This window comes from Sebastes umbrosus, chromosome 3, assembly GCF_015220745.1.
Source record: "Sebastes umbrosus isolate fSebUmb1 chromosome 3, fSebUmb1.pri, whole genome shotgun sequence".
In the NCBI taxonomy this organism is placed as follows: Eukaryota; Metazoa; Chordata; class Actinopteri; order Perciformes; family Sebastidae; genus Sebastes; species Sebastes umbrosus.
The window spans coordinates 37,265,134-37,284,368 of record NC_051271.1 but is presented as its reverse complement, the minus strand read 5'-3'; the positions used below and the strand labels follow the sequence as shown (position 1 = coordinate 37,284,368).

The window sequence follows — 19,235 nt, the reverse complement described above, 5'->3', positions numbered from 1 at the left end:
TCTGCGAATATCGACTGCAAAGGGGAAGCTGGTTGTCGGTTCAACCTCGAAGTGGAAAGAGCAGAGGAAAAGAGGTCATGGGACGATGTGGGTCAGGTCAGCAGCTGGCGATGACGGTGAAAACAAGGTGGATTTATCTTTTGTACCCTAAAAAAAAAAAAATCCTTCTAGACTTCATAAAAAAGTCATCATGTCTGGGAGGATTTTTTTTAAGTTTTATGCTTTATTTAAAAGATTCATCCTGGAAAAAAGTATTCTAGAGCGTGGCGAGCAAGGGAAGGGGGATGAAGAAAAGATACTTGCTCAGCCGCTGTCAAGGTTGAACGGAGAACACGGGCTGTGAGTGGGATACACGACAAATGTTGTCACTGAGAGCGATCTTTGAATGTCAGCACTTCTGTCCCACTACGGCTCTTCCCTTTAAGGTGTTTCCTCAACGCCGCATTCGCTCGGCGTGGTGCGCAATGATGCGGCGAGGGTTATATTTGGTAAGGCCTGATCGCAGCATGGGATACTGTGAGGACTTTTTCTACAATTTTTATATCAACTCCAGTCCTCCTGCCTCCTCCTCCTCCTCTGCTTTGCTTGTTGTTTACATGTATCACACTCCAGCACATGGTTGTTATGTGAAATCTTTTGTTTCACTCCGCGGGATCGTCTCGGACTTTCTCGGTGGTGCTTTGAATTAGCAGCAGATTCCAGCGTGGTAGGCAGGCACATTTCCTGTGTTTCTGTTTGTTTTCACACATGGGCTGCTCTTATATTTTTCCTCTCACTATCTCCCACTAACACAGACACATACAGTCGGATATGCACATAAACACACATTTCTTAATCTATCAAAAGAAAAGACAGATTTTGGCTCACGCCGCTCAAGTCTGTTGAGGTTCCATTATTTTTCTTCATGCGTCACAGCTCCCTGCTCTCACGTGTGTTGCACTGACAACTCTAAAACACCTTGCAAATACAGTATCTTCCCATCTCAATGTGGCAATTCTCCAAAGTCATTTTCAATTATGCTTCAGAGGGTTCTGCATTAGAGGAGAGATTGTGCAGCAGTTGCCTGGAAACATGGAAAGATGCAAGCATGCGTGTGTGTGTGTGCATGTCTCAGTTGCTGTGCAAGAGTGCAGCTCAGGGTGAGTGTATATTCCACAGATAAACTCCTTGACAGCTTGTACATTATGACTCTCCTTGCTGAGATACGCTTTGCTGATGGAAGCAGTGATTATTAAAAACTGCTTGATGTTTGGTGTCTCTGCTAAAGACACGCTGCAACACAATCTTCTTACTTTTTTTTCTCTTTTAGATCTCATGGAACGTCATCGTTTTTATTCGTTTGGCATGCAGCGAATATCGGAATTGGTTTTCATTGTCCTCAAAGTCTGTATATTCTGATTTTAGACCCCAAAACAATTCCATTTGCTGATGGAAGCCGGTGGGAAATGTGATGTGGTTTTGCAGTAAATGACATGCTGCGCTATGTGCTGTTTTTTAGCAAGTGAGTCTGGCCCTGTGTCCACCTGTCTGTGATTCTAATGAGTCATTTTTCAACATTACATCTGCAGTGTAGATAATGTGTACCATGTATGGTACGAATACCATCTATAATGCATCATAAACATGCATATACTGTGTTATAATCTGTTTATAGCACTGTATAGTTATAGTTATAAGAACTCGTAAATATTTAAAATGCTTTATAACAATAATCATAGCACATTATAAAGCATTTTATAATGACTTATTAGGTCAAGTAGTCATAATAGTTCATAATTGCTGACTTTTTTGTTGTTACAAGGATCACAGTGTATTATAATATAGTTGTAATACATTACAATTATTTTATAATGCATTATAACCACATAATTGGGTGCTTTAAGTAAAGTGAAAAAAATTATTAAAATGATGCAAGAACAACACAAAACATAGTAAAATATATTTTTAATAGGACTGTCAAAGTTAACGCGATAATAACGCGTTAACACATTTGTTTTAACGCCACTAATTTCTTTAATGCATTAACGCAACTTGTGATTTTTAGGATGTAGCGGGCTCAGTTCTAACTAGAAAAACCTAAGGAATCAATTGGTACCAACCATGTCATACTAGCTTGTCAAGAAGGAGGTTAAATAACGCTCCAAACTTATGGTAAATTTTAGAAGGAAAAACTGGCATGCTCATTTTCAAAGGGGTCCCTTGACCTCTGACCTCCAGATATGTGAATGTAAATGGGTTCTATGGGTACCCACGAGTCTCCCCTTTACAGACATGCCCACTTTATGATAATCACATGCAGTTTGGGGCAAGTCATAGTCAAGTCAGCACACTGACACACTGACAGCTGATGTTGTCTGTTGGGCTGCAGTTTGCCATGTTATGATTTGAGCATATTTTGTATGCTTAATGCAGTACCTGTGAGGGTTTCTGGACAATATTTGTCATTGTTTTGTGTTGTTAATTGATTTAAAATGATAAATATATACATACATTTGCATAAAGCGGCATATTTGTCCACTCCCATATTGATAAGAATATTAAATACTTGACAAATCTCCCTTTTAAGGTACATTTTGAACAGATAAGAAAAATTTGCAATTATTTGCAATTAAATATTTTAATCGATCGACAGCCCTAATCTTTACTTTTCTTGAAGCAAACAATGACCACTTAAAGTAATCCCATTGTAATGTGTTATAAAAAAAGATTATAATGTATTACAACTAAGGGAATTATGATACATTATGACCCTTACAAATAAAATGCCAGTGAGTGACCAGCAATTATGAAGTATTATGTGTCATTATAAAATGCTTTATAATATGTTATGATTCATTTTATAAAGCATTATGAATATTTGTGAGTGCTGTAAGAAATTTATAAGACATTATAAGTATGTTTATAATGCATTATAGACATGGGCGTCATATAAAGTGTTACCAAATCTTGTGTTACAAATTCACGTCGTTCTTCAAAAAGTAATGAAGAGTAGGGAAGCTGATTTCAGGCAGAGGTGTGACGCATTGTCAGAAATCGAAATGTCTGCCACCTGACCTTCTCTCCATGAATGTACTGGACTGTCTCCCCTGTGCATAAAGCACATACTTCCTCCCCCTTCAATGTTAGTTTAGATGCAGGGAAACATTTCCAGGCTCACTGACTTAAATCAAGTGGCATTGCATAAATGTGACTGGAATGCAGATTGGAACGTCTTAATTGGCTATTGTCTGTACAATCCATTTCATATGATGCTGCCTCTTTGTACCTGGAAATACCTAAACAGACAGCATAATGCCATGTAATGCCACCCATTACCGCCCACGCCCCTCCAGTTTGGAGAAACAGGCAGGAGTACCAGCACGGGAGCAAAGCAGTGTGCTGCTGTGGACGGGGGCAGCAGCAAAACATATTTTAGACACCTACGCTATATTTGGAATATTTTCACCGTTTTACCTTGCTGTCAGACAGCCAGCCCTTTCCGACGGGGCACTGAAGCCGTTATATCCATCTTTGCTCTCTCCAAAGCCACCAGACTCCTCCTGTCTGCTTCTCCAAACTGGGGGCGTTTCGACCGCCATCTACTGTAAATACACTGACTATGGATACACAGCATACAACCCCACTTCAAAAAATCTGAACTAGTCCTTTAAAGCTTCAGTAGGCAGTATATTTTTGGCATCATTGGGCAAAAATTCCGTAATAACCTTTCAGCATATTGTAATTCAAGTGTTCTGAGAGAAAACTAGACTTCTGCTCCTCCTCATGGCTCTGTTTTCAGGCTTTAGAACATCTAGCCCGTGACGTGAGAATTTGACCAATCACAGGTCATTTCAGAGAGAGAGAGAGCGTTCCTATTGGCTGTGTTTCGGTCATGTAACCAGAACTTGGCTTTCCTTCAAGCCATCTCAACCTGATCTCAATATGGCGGCCGCGTCACAAACTTTCTCATTTTACAGCTAAACAGTACACTACAAGATGATTCTGAACACATTTGAGGAGAGAAATAGGCATTTCAGTAACAGAATATTGATTCATATTTGATCAGTGCTGCCTAGTTTGACCGTTTGGTCGGAGTTCGCGAGTGATTGACATCCGGCTCTCATAGACGGCAGCTGGACAGTGGACCTCAGATCAGCTCTTACTGCTTGTTTTCCTCCGGACTGTGAAACCCTGCAGATGCCATTAGGAGCACCGGAGGACACAGAGGCACAGGATTTTTTTCAGGTTACCTGTTTCATGTACTACTGTCAGGATATAGCGATCATTTTATAAAAATAACTTTTTTTAATTATATGTGCTCCAATCTCGCCTACTTCAGCTTTAATATATACAGTATATATTATGGCATAGAAGTTGTTTGTGAAAATCAATTGAGAAACTGTTTATGGATATAATACATAGAAAGTAGTGGCTAATCAAAGGTACTAATCCATGTACTTTATTACCTTGCTGCAACCCAATATAATTTATTTTAGTATGTCCGAAACCTTAGTATGGAACCGATAGTGCACAAATTGCATACTATTTCCTTTGAAATATTAAAGAATGCAACGCTGGACACTACGGTGGCATAGATATCCCACAATGCAATGCGGTAGTGACGATAACGTTCATAACGGACATTGACGGACAGCTAAGTAACATCAATAACGCTTCAATTTAGCTGTAAGAATGCAATTTCACTTTGCTAGGCGTATATTTAGATATTTTAAATTCAGACTTCAAAACTGATCTTTTGGTCATGTGAGGTTGCCACAGGTTAACATGGTTACACTTTTCCCACTGGCAATCTGAAGTGATGACGTAAATTACTGCTCAGTGCGTCCGAAAAGATACATACCACTGTTTATTCACACAAAAGTATGTTGAACAATAGTACACATATTGAGTATGTAGTGCATAGTATGCGATGTTGGATGAAGCCTAAGTGTCATTACTCCCAGACCTAACCTTTATACTGATACATTAATGATGAGTTATCGACTCATTTGAACTAAACATACATTTAAACATTCAGTTCTCTCCCGTGTTGTCATGTGATTCCACTGAGTTATAACTGGCTTTGCTCTCTCTATCCCCCCCTTTGAGGGTTAATTTTTCTCCAACTATGACAACAGTGTTTCCGCCTGAATGTTGTCTAGAGTGCCGGCTTAGTGTTTTGGATTAAAGCATTTAATAATCCGTTGGCTGAATGAAGCAGTACACTGCTCCTGCTGCGAGTAACAGACTAATTGCCCCAGGCGACTCATCCATCCATTCAATTTTTTTGCCACTCACAGGGAGGCTTAAACCTTTCTTTTCATGCCTCGGACGAAATGGCAGGGAAACACCCTGGACAGGTCACCGGTCGCTGCAGGCCACCGCACAGACAAACACATTACAAGCCCACACTGTGGGCAGTTCTGACCCAGTGAGCATTGGTCTTCAGTTTGTCTAGATATGGGCTATTTTTACACATCTAGGTTACCTATAACTGCTGCTAATTAAACATTAATGCTCCTTGGCAGAGATCTCAAGACCAAGCCCAGTATCCCTGCATCTTGGACAATTTTGCACCTCACAATTTACGTCCAATGCCACTTAATGTGCAGTACCAAGGCAGTATAGTGTCCTGCAGTGAGGCAGATTCTAATGATGGGGGTGGGGGTTAGGGTTCGACAGCATTTTATTGAATCAAAATCCAGTTCTAAATCTCTTATCAAATCTATTTCGTTTGGTTTGGTAGGAAATTAAGATATTTCCTGTTTTTATTTTATTCAGCATCATACCTAAACCACAGAGATTCCACTACATATTTTGTCACTGCTCTATGACATTCATTAACCCTGTCCTGACTCATTTTTCCTTTTTTCTGCAAAGGAAAATGGCTCCTCACTGGGGGGGGCTGTGCTACTGCTGCAGAAGTTAACAGAACACAGTTTGCAGCCAGTAAAACTTGTTAGCAACTGTGTCCCTGACTTAGCACATGTTTGTATACCCACCAGTTCTTTTTTGTTTCTTTACAGATGCCTGTCGTGTCCAAAAGAGGCAAAAGAGACCGTGTGTGAAATATTTTATTAGGGATTCATTGCCGCAAAGCTTAACGAATCAGGGTATTCTACAAATTTGACTCCAAAATGGCATTGACTAATATTCTTGAGTGTATAACACAAACAAACACGGGAATTTCACCAAGGAGACCGCTGTTTGTGTCCTGTAAACTTTGACTACGCTTGTTACGTAACTCTTGTTTATTAACTTTATGTAAGAAAGTCCGCTAAGGGCGGTTGTTATTTCTTTACGGTAGTTACGTTGTTGCAATAGTTACGCTGTTACGATAGTTACGTTGTTACAGACGTTGTTACAGACGTTGCATTATTGAGATGGTTGTGTTATTACGAGAGTTGCGTTATTACGAGAGTTGCGTTATTACAATAGTTGCGTTATTACGGTAGTTACAGTATTACAGTAGATGCGTTGTTGCGGTAGTTACGTTATTATTGTAGTTACATTGTTATTATAGTTGCATTGTAATAATAGTTGCGTTGTTATGAAAGTTATGTTGTTACGGTAGTTGTGTTGTTAAGGTAGCCATGTTGTTTCGATAGTTATGCTGTTAAAATAGTTACGTTGTTATGGTAGTTACGTTGTTACGATAGCAACGTTGTTACGATAGCAATGTTGTTACAATAGCAATGTTGTTACGATAGTTACGTTGTTACGGTATTTATGTTACGTTATTTTAACACAAACCATGACCTTTTTTTCTAACCTTTACCAAGTAGTTTTTTTGCTGAAACCCAACCAATCGTTTCACAATGTTAACCATGTGACATTGTGCATTTTTGCAAGCGTGATACGCTGCTGATATGAGAACTATGTCAGTCTTGGCTCTCAACATGGTGAAGGCTGAGCCAGTGGCTAGCTAGCTAACGGTGTTTACAGCGATAATGGTGAAAACAATAGAGAACCTTTAACCTAGACACATAGTCATAATTTGTCCTGCAAACCTCCAAATCAGTGCTTACTAAGGATGTTCAAATTTAACTGAATTGCATGTCCCTAAAGTGGGAGGACATCAGAGCAGCCGGAGAAAAACCCACGCAAACAATGAAAAGGACACCCAAGCTCTACACTGAATTTAAAACACAGCTCTGTAGAGAGAATATAAATGCTCAGCTAGCCCTTTGTTTGAGTAAATGAAGGCTAATAAGAAGCTCTTCAACTTGCCCAAATCTGGTCTCTCATACTCTGTCATCAAACTCTCAGGCGTTTTGTTCTGGGCGACAGCTCTGTTTAGTTCTTTTCCTGGTCACCCAAAGTTCCCTGGATGCTATCCAGAGAGCAGGCTAGTGTCGATGACCTGTGGCTGCAGCAGAATTGGCTCTGGCATCCCCCTAGAGTGTGTTCCTGGAACAAAAGACTGCAACAATTCAGACAATTGCAGTGGAAATGTCTATGACGCGTTCAGGCGTCTCTACCTCTGACCCCACAGCACTGCATAGAACGCCTCGGTTCACCAGTGCTGAGAATGTTTTTCAAACGCATCAGTCAGCGAGTCTTCAGGCTTGATTTTGCCGCAGGGTTCTCTGCTAAGAAACCTTTTCTCTCCCCATTTCTCTCGCTCTCTGAGTCCCCTTGTGTCTCAGTGTGAGTCTCTTTCTGAGGACAGACAATTGAGTTGTTGCTGCTTCGGTTCGACTCCGACAATCACCTGATGATGCTTTCATCTTCAGACCCCTCGATGAATATTGATTTGGTGTTTTCTGTTCTCATTGTGGCTTTTTGCTGTTTCCGTGTGCACTCGCATTCACAAACAGTTCTTGTTCAGCAGCAAGCCGCAGCCAGGTTAACAGTGAGAGGAGTCAGATCAGTAACCTTTTTCTTTTCATTGACACAATATTGCAACATAATTCATTTCTCTTTAATTCCTGCATGCTTCAGGGTGATGTGCTTTGTTTGAGCTTGAGAAACTAAGATGATTTAGTTGGAATTACCATCCTTCTGTCTTTGAAGTGCTTGTTTCTCTCTCTCTCTCTCGCTCTCTCTTTTTCCCCCAAGCATGGTCAACAGTGTTGTACACCAACGCTGAATTGTTCTGCTTTACTGGCAGACATCTGGCAAAACCTCACAAACATTCCCTAATGCAATTTCTGTCTGCCTTTTTTTCCCAATCATTTGATGTTCACACTGTAATGCACTGCACTGTACCCCTCTCTCTAGCACACGTTCAAAAAAAATGTTAAAAAAATGGAGGACTTCAATTCCCGAATAAAACCAAAATGAAAACCTCCACTTTGTGACTATGTAGAAACAACACATGGGTAGGCTATTACTCAGTTTGTTTCATTTCAAGAGAATATACTTTGCAAATGTTGGAATGACATTTTTTTGTTAAACTTCTTCACAACTATAAAGGCAAATTAACACTTGGACTGCCAGCAACAGTCATATGTCATTTCGTTGTTCATGTAGTTTTGTTTCCAATGAGGAGACTGCGTATACGGCCAACACATTCTCACTCCAAACTCGTCAAATACCGCCGCTTGGTCAGTGCCCCTCGGCATCGGAGACCGACACACGGGGTACCCCTCTTGCGTTGCTTTTGGATGGACCGGAGACGGCGAGTCAATACACGCTTGTTACATGCATAGTGTCCTTTCAAAATAAACTTCCATTTTCACAGGAACTTAGGTTTAGGCAAACACAACCACTTAGTTAGGGTTAGCTCATGTGATTCATGGGACTGACGATACCGACGAGTCACGTGACTAAAGACTGACGTGGCAAAATAAGTCAACTTTACTTTTAGTTTCATACGGGACATGAACGACGGTCTCCTGGTTGAAAGTCTTCTGTTTGTTCTCTGAACTTTCCAGATAAGCGCTGGTGACGTCACTGTAGAAAATGAAGCTTGTTTCAACCATGTCTGTCTATCCTGAGACGGATAACTACTTATATGTCAGACTTATAAGTCAGACACTCATTACAAAGACCGAAAAGCCCGTTTGTGGGAGCAGATCGGCCAGTTACTGGTCAGTGTTGTGCTCTTATCATCGTATGCGTTGTCTCCGACGGATCTTCCTCCTTGCTCTACGATTGTCAGATTTTGCGGTGACAAGCTCATTCATACAAAGTATGAGGGCAGGCATCCTCCGGTTGGGGCTCATGGTGAAAAAATTATGTCAGACAAATAGAAAGTAGCCCAAATAGATAATAAAAAGCAAAGGGGTGATGCTAGTCTACCATACAACGACAGTTAGAGTGGTGACATATTGTTAAGATAGTGTTGTCACAGAAATATTAACATCGTGCCAGAAAGAAACCCTATAGGACACACAACTTTATCCAGTCTTGAACTGCAGTGTATTTTTTGAGAAAAAAAAAAAAAAAAAATCCAATCCATAATGATAAATCCAACAATTGACGTCCTCTGTGATTATCTATCCACTTATCCGTGTTTAAAACAGTTAACAAGCAATTGCCATGATGTCTTGGGTTGAGTCTGTCGACCAATCAGAAGCTGTGTTCCTGACTGTGCAGCAGCTTTGATTGGTAGTGTCTAGAAGGGAACTCACAAATTGTCAAAACTCTCGCAAGATGGTTAAGGTAAGGCATCGATCTTGAATAGTAATAGTAAGGATAGGTCGTCGGGCAGCGAGTCTCGCAAGAGCTTTTGCACAGTTTTGCAGATCTCAGATCAGTTTTTAGGGTTCCCTTCTAGACACAACCGCTCTCATCTCAAATGCACTGCGCAATGGAATAAGATGAGATTGACCCCATCCTCCTATCCTCCGATCTATACTATTAGGGCAGCACCCAAAATAAGGATGAAATCCTAAATGTAATAAATAATGTGTAGATTCACCTTTGTGCATTTGCATAGTAGTATGCTGTCAGAGATATGAACGCTCAGAAATTTTGTGTGTTTCATTTTAGTACCTTCTAAGCTTCAGAAAACATCAAAAATTACACATTTAGGCAAAGTCGTGGGATGAAATGCTTGTGGAGTTATTTGCATTATAAAACACCCCGCTGCTAGTGTTAGAGTAAATAGCGTGATAGAGGTCTAGCTTTTGCATGTTCAACAATCAATTATGCTCTTTAAATGCCATACCTAACATAATATACCATACTATTGCCAGTGCGGTAAGTCTGTTTCATGGTCAAAGACTTACTGAGAAAATCTTCCACTCAAGAGAGTGTGATGTAACATCCTGACTCAAATCTGCCTTAATCTCTTTTTACTGATAATCACAAAAAAATATTTTCCAGCTGCTATCTTTCACCACAAGCCTGAAACAGCCACACTATCCACAGGAAAGCTCACAAACTGCTAGTCTAAACAGAGATGGAAACAGGTTGCCAAAAGCATACTGTTATAATGCCTCAGATAGAGAAAACATGTAGAACACTCAAGGCGGTAGCAGTATTTTTTCTCTCCATTCTTTGTAGACACTGTCTGTGCAACTTTGCCACGTCATGTCTTTGCACACGGTGACCGGACAAAACAAGCGGCACGAGCTTGTGGTATAAGCTGATGGGGAAGCGGTGACTGAACAGCGAGGCTCAGATAAACATTGTAATCACATGAGAATTTTGAGGGGGGTTTTGTTTCATGAATATTTAGACGTATTGGTTTACAGAAAATGATGGTTATGCAATATAACCTTAGTTCTATGAAAAAAGGTGGAGCCTTCAAACTGGAGAGTGTCTCTGCACCAAAAAAGGTATATTACTAAGAAGTGAAAGTCAACTGTTTGTCCATTTGCAACGTCGGTGCCCAGCGGCAGAGCTACGCCTCAGCCATTTTGGACTGAAAGCGACTACGGGACGCCTTTAAAACGTCCGCTACAAAGTGCTGTACAAAAGTAAAACAAAATAATTTCTATTGTCATAATGTATCTACTGTAATGACCTGTGTTGGAACAATACAAATTACAAATATGCACACTATTATAACTATTTACTTACTTACTTATTTATTTATTAAACTTTTTTGCCCGGCTGCTTCCCAGAGGAGCTTAAAGTGAGTGATGGACATAAATGGAAGTTAGAAAAAGATAGCACACTGAATATAGAACACTGATTTTGAGAGCAAAACTTTTTCATGTCAAGGACCTCCAAAATTGATGTACAACAGACCATGGATGTAGAAGAGGCTGTGTCCATTAAATTCTGCTGATGTCATGCTACCAGCGCTACTAGCTACTGGCTGATAGCCGGTTGTTTGGGAACAGAGACGTTAATACATCCACCACGGTACAGGCTTACAGCATACAGCCCATGGATGTATTAGAAGATAATAAAAGTGATGAGTTACAGCCAATATATCCATTATTACAGCCGCATAAAGCTAGCAGGAAGCTGGCAGAACCAGATGTGTCATACGAGCGTTCAGGGCGGTGCAGTCCCGTGGGTCTGATGCACGTTCATTATGCCGAGGAAAATAACTCTGAATTCAGCTATTAGTTCATTTTAGAACTTTTAGGGCATAATGATTTAAATGAGGGCTATTTAAGTGTTCCTACTGGGAAGTTGATTTACTTCGAAAAAAATTATCCTCTGATTTTCAGACGTCTCTTTGTACATCCATGGCCACAGACTCGTTGGCGTATTCAGTCCAAAATAGTGGCAGCGCTAACGCGGCCATTGTCAAAAAAGCACCAGAGTTTCAGCTTTTTGCTTCTATACTCTCTGTCTGCACCTCAAAAAGTTGCATGTTCATGCTTAGCCAATCAAAGTAAGCCCATTCAACCAAAAACGGGGCTGGCCTCATATGGTGACTGTGCTCTTGTTATTTCTCATAGCAGCCCTGTCCCGTAAAATATGACGTTCTCATACAACTAAATTGCATCTCAATTACGTTCGGAAGAACACATACTTTGTCGTGGATTACATTTGTCTTTTACGTATCACAAATACCTTTGTAAGTCTACTGATGGGCAGGAGGGGAGAGGAGGGGATGCTGTGAGATAATCACATGTGTCACAGCAGTCAGACCAGACCTGCATCGGTTTTGCAAAGAGCAGATAGGCAGAAATGCGTCCCTTCCAGACACCAGCCTGTCTGACTGACTGGTCACTGTTCAGGATTATGCCAGAATAAAAGCTACATCCCACCTATACTTGTTGCCATGCAGAAGGCATTGGGTGATCCTACCACAACACAAAGCTGGTGTCAGTGTGCTGGACTTTAAGACAGGGGTTTTCACAGTAATAGGACTTTTTCCAGAGTAATATACGAACAGAGCAGTACAGGGCATTTGCAAAAGTGAAGATTTTAACATCCCAATACAATCAAAAACTAAAGTCCTTAATCCTTAGAAATAATCAGTTAAATCTGAAAATCAACTCAATCAGCGAACAGAAACCTACAGCAAAGAACTACGCCACCATCTGTAACTTTGGGCTCAACGCCTGGCATTTTTAAAAAACAATAGAAGCATTAGGCCTTTTTTAATGAAACAGGGCACTGCATTAATTGCTGTACTGTGAAATATTAGCATGGATAATCCTCTCTGCATCACTGAGGATGTTTAAAAATAAGGCTCAGGTCAAAATGGGCTTGTCAGTTCCTGAATATATCACTCGATCAGAGGGCGAAGGTCAGGCCACATATGGCTGGGAACGCACCCTGAGCCTATAACAAAGACGTTCAGTTAGTCTAAATTTAATTGTGGAAAACTTAATTTTGTCAGGCATTACAGCCAATGTTTGTCATCGACTTAGCTGTTACTTAAAGTTGTTGATTTAATTTAACTAAAATATATTAAAAAAAGTGTTCTTCACTGAATAAATTACAGATTATAGTCGTCTCTAAATTTATTTAGAAAATGTACTTTCTTCATTAAAGATTGTTCCTAAAGGGACCCTTTTGAGTTTTCTCCTAAAACTCGAGTGGGGGGGAAGTCGGATGGGTCCAACAACACAGGGCTTTTTATTCAGGAGACCGCTGTTTGTTTCCCGTGCATTACATTTCACTTTACAATCAGCTGTTCATTCGTGTCCCGTGTTCACAACATCAAGTCACATTTTCACTGTACAAAACGTAGTAATATTAAGCCCAACTATGTTGTTGTTTCCTAAACCTAACTAAGTGGTTTTGTTGCCTGAAGCTAGAAAGGTGTTTTCGTTTAATTTACAACATTAAGCACGTGTTTACGGCGACCAAAAAGTGACGCCGAGGGGTCTGACAAATCCTCCGTATGTGACGAGTTGGGATGAGAACGTGTTGGTGTTTCTTACCATAAAGTGTGTTTTTGAAAGATGTTTTATGCAATTTTCTTTTACATCTATTTTTGCTAGCTTGCATTCTTATTTTTCCCCAGCATTTTCAGTGCTTTTTTCTGCAATCGTGATACGAGGCTAATATGAAACGTATTTATGAAATCAATTTTTTGTTTGAGAAACACTGTCATTCAACGTATCTCTCGGTTTGCAGAAATGTACAACGTCAACATTTCTTCTGCCAACAAGGTAAATAACAAATTGGTATTAGAAAATAAAGTGGGTTTTAGGCAATAAGTTCTGTGTGTTAAGTAGGAGATTTACTCCAGACAAAACCAGCACGTCACCTTTTTGGGCACATTTTATGCTTTTGGTTGAACACTGTAAGCAGAAAGTACTGACAACATAACTATGTTAGGAATCAAACTACTGCCTTTTGGATACAGTACAGTGCAACCTGGCCCATAATGCAGCCTTGCCACTACCCACATTCACCATTTCCTAATTTTGTTTCCCATTACAAACATATAATGCAGGTGGATACCTTTCTTTTGTCATTCTGCCATCTCCTCTAATAAAATCAGCTCTTTTTCCTTTTCATATTTATTAGCTCTCTTGTGCAGGATATGAGTGTTTGAGGGTGGGTGGTGGGAGGTCACACTTAATCTTGGTCCACATCCGAGAGCTGCCATCTCCCTGCTGCTGCTGTCTGCGCCAAAGATATCCCCACTTTCCATTAAAGAAAATCTAACCATATGCATTACAGCGACTAGATGATTAAAGCACGTCTGGCACTATGTGCTTACCCGTGTCATGCCAGAAACAACATATGTTTCTCTGCTATTTATGAAGTCTCCTCTCTCAGGAGGGCTCCAACGGTGTTATACAGAGGCCAGCGGTATAGTTCGCCGCCTCTGCTCCAAATCAGGATCACTCTCGGTGCAAGCACTTCTCCCCACACCTACACTTGAATGTGCTGTGGAAATGATGCTGTCTGTCTGACTCATTATTGTGCTTTGTAATCATAGCAACTACTGTGTCTCTCCGAGGCATTCTGGAATGAATTTAAATGAGAGAAATCTCTTTGCAATTTCACCGAAACCCCCGTTCCCGCTGAAGGAGCGCAAGCAGGGAGGCTCCGACTAAAAAAAGGAATGAACGCTGAAATAGGTATCATCTTCACTTTTCCTCATAACACTGTGAAGTAGACTGCGAATCCAAATGGGAGTTATGCCACAGTTGTGGGTGGGTGGGTGCCTCTGTCCCCAACGGAGAGAAACATTTGAAAATCCTGGGCACATGAACGCAGCTTTCTCTGGAAAAAATACAGCTCTGTAAATGCTGTAATATTCTACTTGAAGGCAGATTTGGTAGTTACTAGTGATGATGGATTCATGTGGAGTTTCTAGGGACTAGGCTGGCTAACAGGCTCATTCCCACTGTTAAATTATTAAAGCCCATGGGTTCAGGAACATCCACATGTTTCTGCACTCGTCATATTTTATTTCATAATAGTCATCGGGAGTGAATTAATTATTTACGGGACCAGGTCCCCAGACATTCTTCGAATGGTTCGTTTTTGTTGGCAGCTATAGATGATTGGTTAACCTTCTCTTGTTCTATCGCCAGAGGTTTTACACTCGGCACAGAGTAACCGTACGGTACCGTACCACCCTGTTTATGCTTGTTGTTTTTTACCCAATGCTGTGATATTGCATTCTTTTTCATCACTGCAAAAATCAATATCATCTGACACGAATGGCGCAATGTCCGGTAATCTTTAGTCTGTTTGTTTACCCATTAGTTTCAGTATGCTTTTGTGAGGTTTATCTTCTACAGTATTTCCCTTTATTTCCTCCTTTCAGATCTACCGACTACGGCTCCACGTACGAGAGAATGAACGACAAAGTCGGATTCAAGACTGTCCTGAGTTACCTGTACGTCTGTCCAACGAACAAGAGAAAGGTGAGATGTTGCAAGTCATTCATTCTCAGTTTTTGTGCAGATAACCGCTTACCAGCTTACTGATACAAGTTTTTTGTTAATACACATTTCCACTGATCACTGACTCCAGTACAACTGTCATGTCATGAGTCACGTCATACTTTGTTTTTGTAACAGAAATAGTGTTGTCGTTCACTGATTATCTTCAACCAACACATTCTCACTCCCAAATACCGATGCTCGGTCAGTGTCCCTACGCTCCTCTAGCAGTTAGTTTTTGATGTGTTAGGGATGGTTTGTCAGTTTCCACTCATTACATGCATAGTGACTTTTCAAAATAAAGTTCAGTGTTCGCAGTATGATCTTCCGACATAGGTTTTACTTCGTTTTTAGGTTTACTTATGCAACAAAACTTCTTGTTTAGGTTCAAGCAACAAAAGTACTTGGTTAGGTTCAGGAAAAGATAGTGGTTTGGGTTCAAATAACAATAGTAGTTACACAATTTTACAAAACTACGGTAAAATAAGTTAATGATGACTTGGTTTCACACGGGAAACGAACAGCAGTCTCCTGTTTGTTTGACTTGTCCAACCTCCCCTCCCACCCACCCGCCCTGAATGGACTTTCACGCTCTTTATACTACGTCAGTTGCTCTGACCGTATAATACTGACTGACTTTTATATTGGAGTTAGTTAAAGGGCGCCTCAGTGCGTCTGTATCAGATGTTTAGGGGCACCGACCCAAGCGTCAGTATTTGACAAGTTGGAAGTGAGAACGAAAAAGGCAAAACAAACTCCAAGAATGACAAAAGACGAACCAAAATGAACAAAGGAACAGGTGGTAGGCCTATAAATAGTGACTGGCTATCTGGGGAAGAGAGAACAGGGAAGCAAGGTGAGGTGAGTGCAGAACTAATGAGGGACAGGTGAAACTGATCAGGGCGGGGCAGATGATCAAAAAGGCGGGAATACATGCAAAGACAGGAAGTAAAACCAAACATGACACAAGAGGAGAGTGACTTTCAAAGTAAAACAGGAAACAAACTACTAAAAAAAGCCAGGACCTTGACAAAAGCAGAAGAGATTGGACTGATTTAGTGAGCGGAGCAGCTGAGTGATGAGTGTGATATGACTCTGTTGTTGTACGGATGGAATTAGTGCTGTGGAAATTTAGATTAGGCTGAATTTCCAATATGAGCTATAACATACACCGATCAGCCACAACATTAGGACAGCATGAGCACCCTGACCGGTCTGCGGCTACGCAGCCCCATACGCAACAAACTGTGATGCACTGTGTGTTCTGACACCTTTCTATCGGAACCAGCATTAACTTTTTCATCAGTTTGAGCTCCAGTAGCTCTTCTATTGGATCAGACAACACGGGCCAGCCTTCACTCCCCACGTGCATCAATGAGCCTCGGGTCCAACTCTGTCGCCGGTTCACCGGTTTTCCTTTCTTTGACCACTTAAGGTAGGTCCTGACCACTGCAGACCGGGAACATCCCACAAGAGCTGCAGTTCTGGAGATGCTCTGACCCAGTCGTCTAGCCATGACTATCTGGCCCTTGTCAAAGTCGCTCACATCCTTACGATTGCCCATTTTTTTCTGCTTCCAACACAAAGTTCAAAGTTCAAAATGTTCACTTGCTGTCTAATATATCCCCCCCACTTGCCAGGTGCCATTGTAACGAGATAATCAATGTTATTCACTTCACCTGTCAGTGGTCTTAACGTTATGGCTGAACTGTGTAGAATATAAAGGTAATTCAATACCTCAACTTTTTTTACCCGGCTTCTATTACTTGGCTTTATTTGAGAATGTATGATATACAGTTTATCTGTGGACATTGTGTTAATTTATGGCATTGCCTCCTCCCTGCATGAGGATGTTTTTGGCAACCATCAAAAGTGGAATCATAAGAGTTTCAGTCCACAAAAAAAAGAGAAAAAAAGAAAATGAAAAAAAGTACGAGCACTGCCAACTGCCAACCATCTGCGGTCGTCTTTTATCTGCCGGAGAGTTCTGTCAATTACTTTTCTTTTCCCTCCGACATTCTAAGAATTTAGTTAACTGATCAGCGAGTGGTTTGCACTGCAATTTCTACCATCTGCCTCAATTTTTGTCACTTGTTACTATTTAATGAAATAATAGTTGCAGAACCTTCCTCAACTTCCTGTTCTCACATAAGCTGAATTGAATTGTGCAGGTAACTGATCCCCTAAAAGATTATGCTAATTCCTGCATCCCATACTGTATAGTTCCACATAAAGGGACATTCTAAATCCCCTTCACTTTTCTATAAACTGTGATATCCAGCTCACGGTGTCAGGCAGTAAATCTGATTTGCCCCTGTGGTGAACTCCACTCGTCTGGTGCTCCGAGCAGCGATTTGATAGACAAGTGGAATTGTAGCCAAGAGGTCAGAGTGCTGTAAGCGGCTCAGTTAAAGTATGAGTCTGAAGCCTAGACTGCCCCCGAGGCTGTTTCCATGTCGATACGTTTCCAGTCAACATACCGTATCTAAACATTAACATTATCACATACAATGTACTAATTGACCCAGCTCATGTTACAACAGATTGTATGCATATGGAGGTAATGGGAGTTTATAAAGCATTACACTGATGCGCTCCTCAGGACACCAGAGCTGGAGACATCATCATTATAGTTTTACAGGGAGCTTGACATGACAATTGGAGGCGATTAGTTGCAAGTCATTCTTTGAATGTTTTTACTATTTTAAACAAAAAAGAGCATGTCTGAGTCAGTGTACTGTCTGCAATCACAAAATGAAATTTTAACTTCCTACAGCTGAGGAAAAAAAGGTGAGCTGATTATCATCAATTTGGTGTTTTGTTTCTGGCCACCTTGCAAATGTCCAATGTCAAGTCCAATATTCACTCTCCTTTAAAAGGTCCCATATCGCGCTCATTTTCAGGTTCATACTTGTATTTTGTGTTTCTACTAGAACATGTTTACATGCTGCAATGTTCCAAAAAATCTTTTATTTTCCTCGTACTGTCTGCCTGAATATACCTGTATTTACCCTCTGTCTGAAACGCTCCGTTTTAGTGCATTTCAACGTAATTGTGTTGCTAGGTAACAGCTTGGGTCCATGTTTACTTCCTGTCAGTTGATGTTATTCACATACACTGCAACAGGAAATGAACTGGGACACATTTAGAATGTTTATGTTTAAAACCGTGTAATGGTATAAATATTGTATATTTGTGACATCACAAATGGACACAAATCCTAACGGCTTGTTTCAAACACATATTTCTGAATACGGGCTGTGTCTATTTCTCCATATATTGAGCGTTTGATAGTTTAACAGTATTTATAAAGCACTTAAACCTACTTTATAATAAAAAACTTTTTTACAATATGGGACCTTTAACATTGATGGTAACTGCTTTAACTGCCACTCATGGCCACAGTTGCCTTTAAAACATGTAAACAGGTCATTCAAAATTACAAAACACAGTGACATTTAGAAACATATTTGTTTTTATTGATATGCTACAATTTTAGGAGTTAAAGAGTTTGTTTTCAGTGTCAACACTTACTGTAGAAATTGGCATAATGATGCAGTTGAGAACGGCCGTCGGAGCTTAGAGTTTTCGTGCCATGACGGGTGTTGCAAAACTTATTGAAAATGTTATCCTTGAAAATAATAATTTTGTCCAGGTTGACCTACCTGCCTTCCCACAAATGATGAATAAATAAAAATGTGCTTGGCATCAACAGACTTACAGAAAATGAAGCACGAATGTGTGATGAGGACATGATCAGAGTTGTGGAGGCGCTCGGGTTCATCAGCCTCACTTTTCCAAGGCCGAGCCAAGGTATTGACCCTGAATATGTTTGCATTGCGCTGGAGTTAATAGGATCCTGGGACTGTTGAGCTGAACCATGTCAGGGTGAGGAACAGATCATAGCCAGCACTGATTACTCCTCATGACTCACTCCTCCTGCCTATTTTATGTGGAGAAAATTTAATTCAACATCAAGGGCATAGCAGGAATGTAGTCCCCGAGGTTCTCTCTGTTCATCATTTGAGGTATTTGTATTTTTTG

General features: G+C 40.6%; 1 protein-coding gene across 1 annotated transcript in view; it reads left to right on the top strand.

The window, feature by feature from the left end:
- Positions 1-19,235, top strand: part of sorcs3 (sortilin related VPS10 domain containing receptor 3) — a 296,330-nt gene that overhangs the window by 141,488 nt on the left and 135,607 nt on the right. The window contains exon 3 of the mRNA XM_037764124.1: positions 15,074-15,173. Coding sequence (XP_037620052.1) covers positions 15,074-15,173 — 100 coding nt within the window. The remainder of the gene's footprint in view (positions 1-15,073; positions 15,174-19,235) is intronic.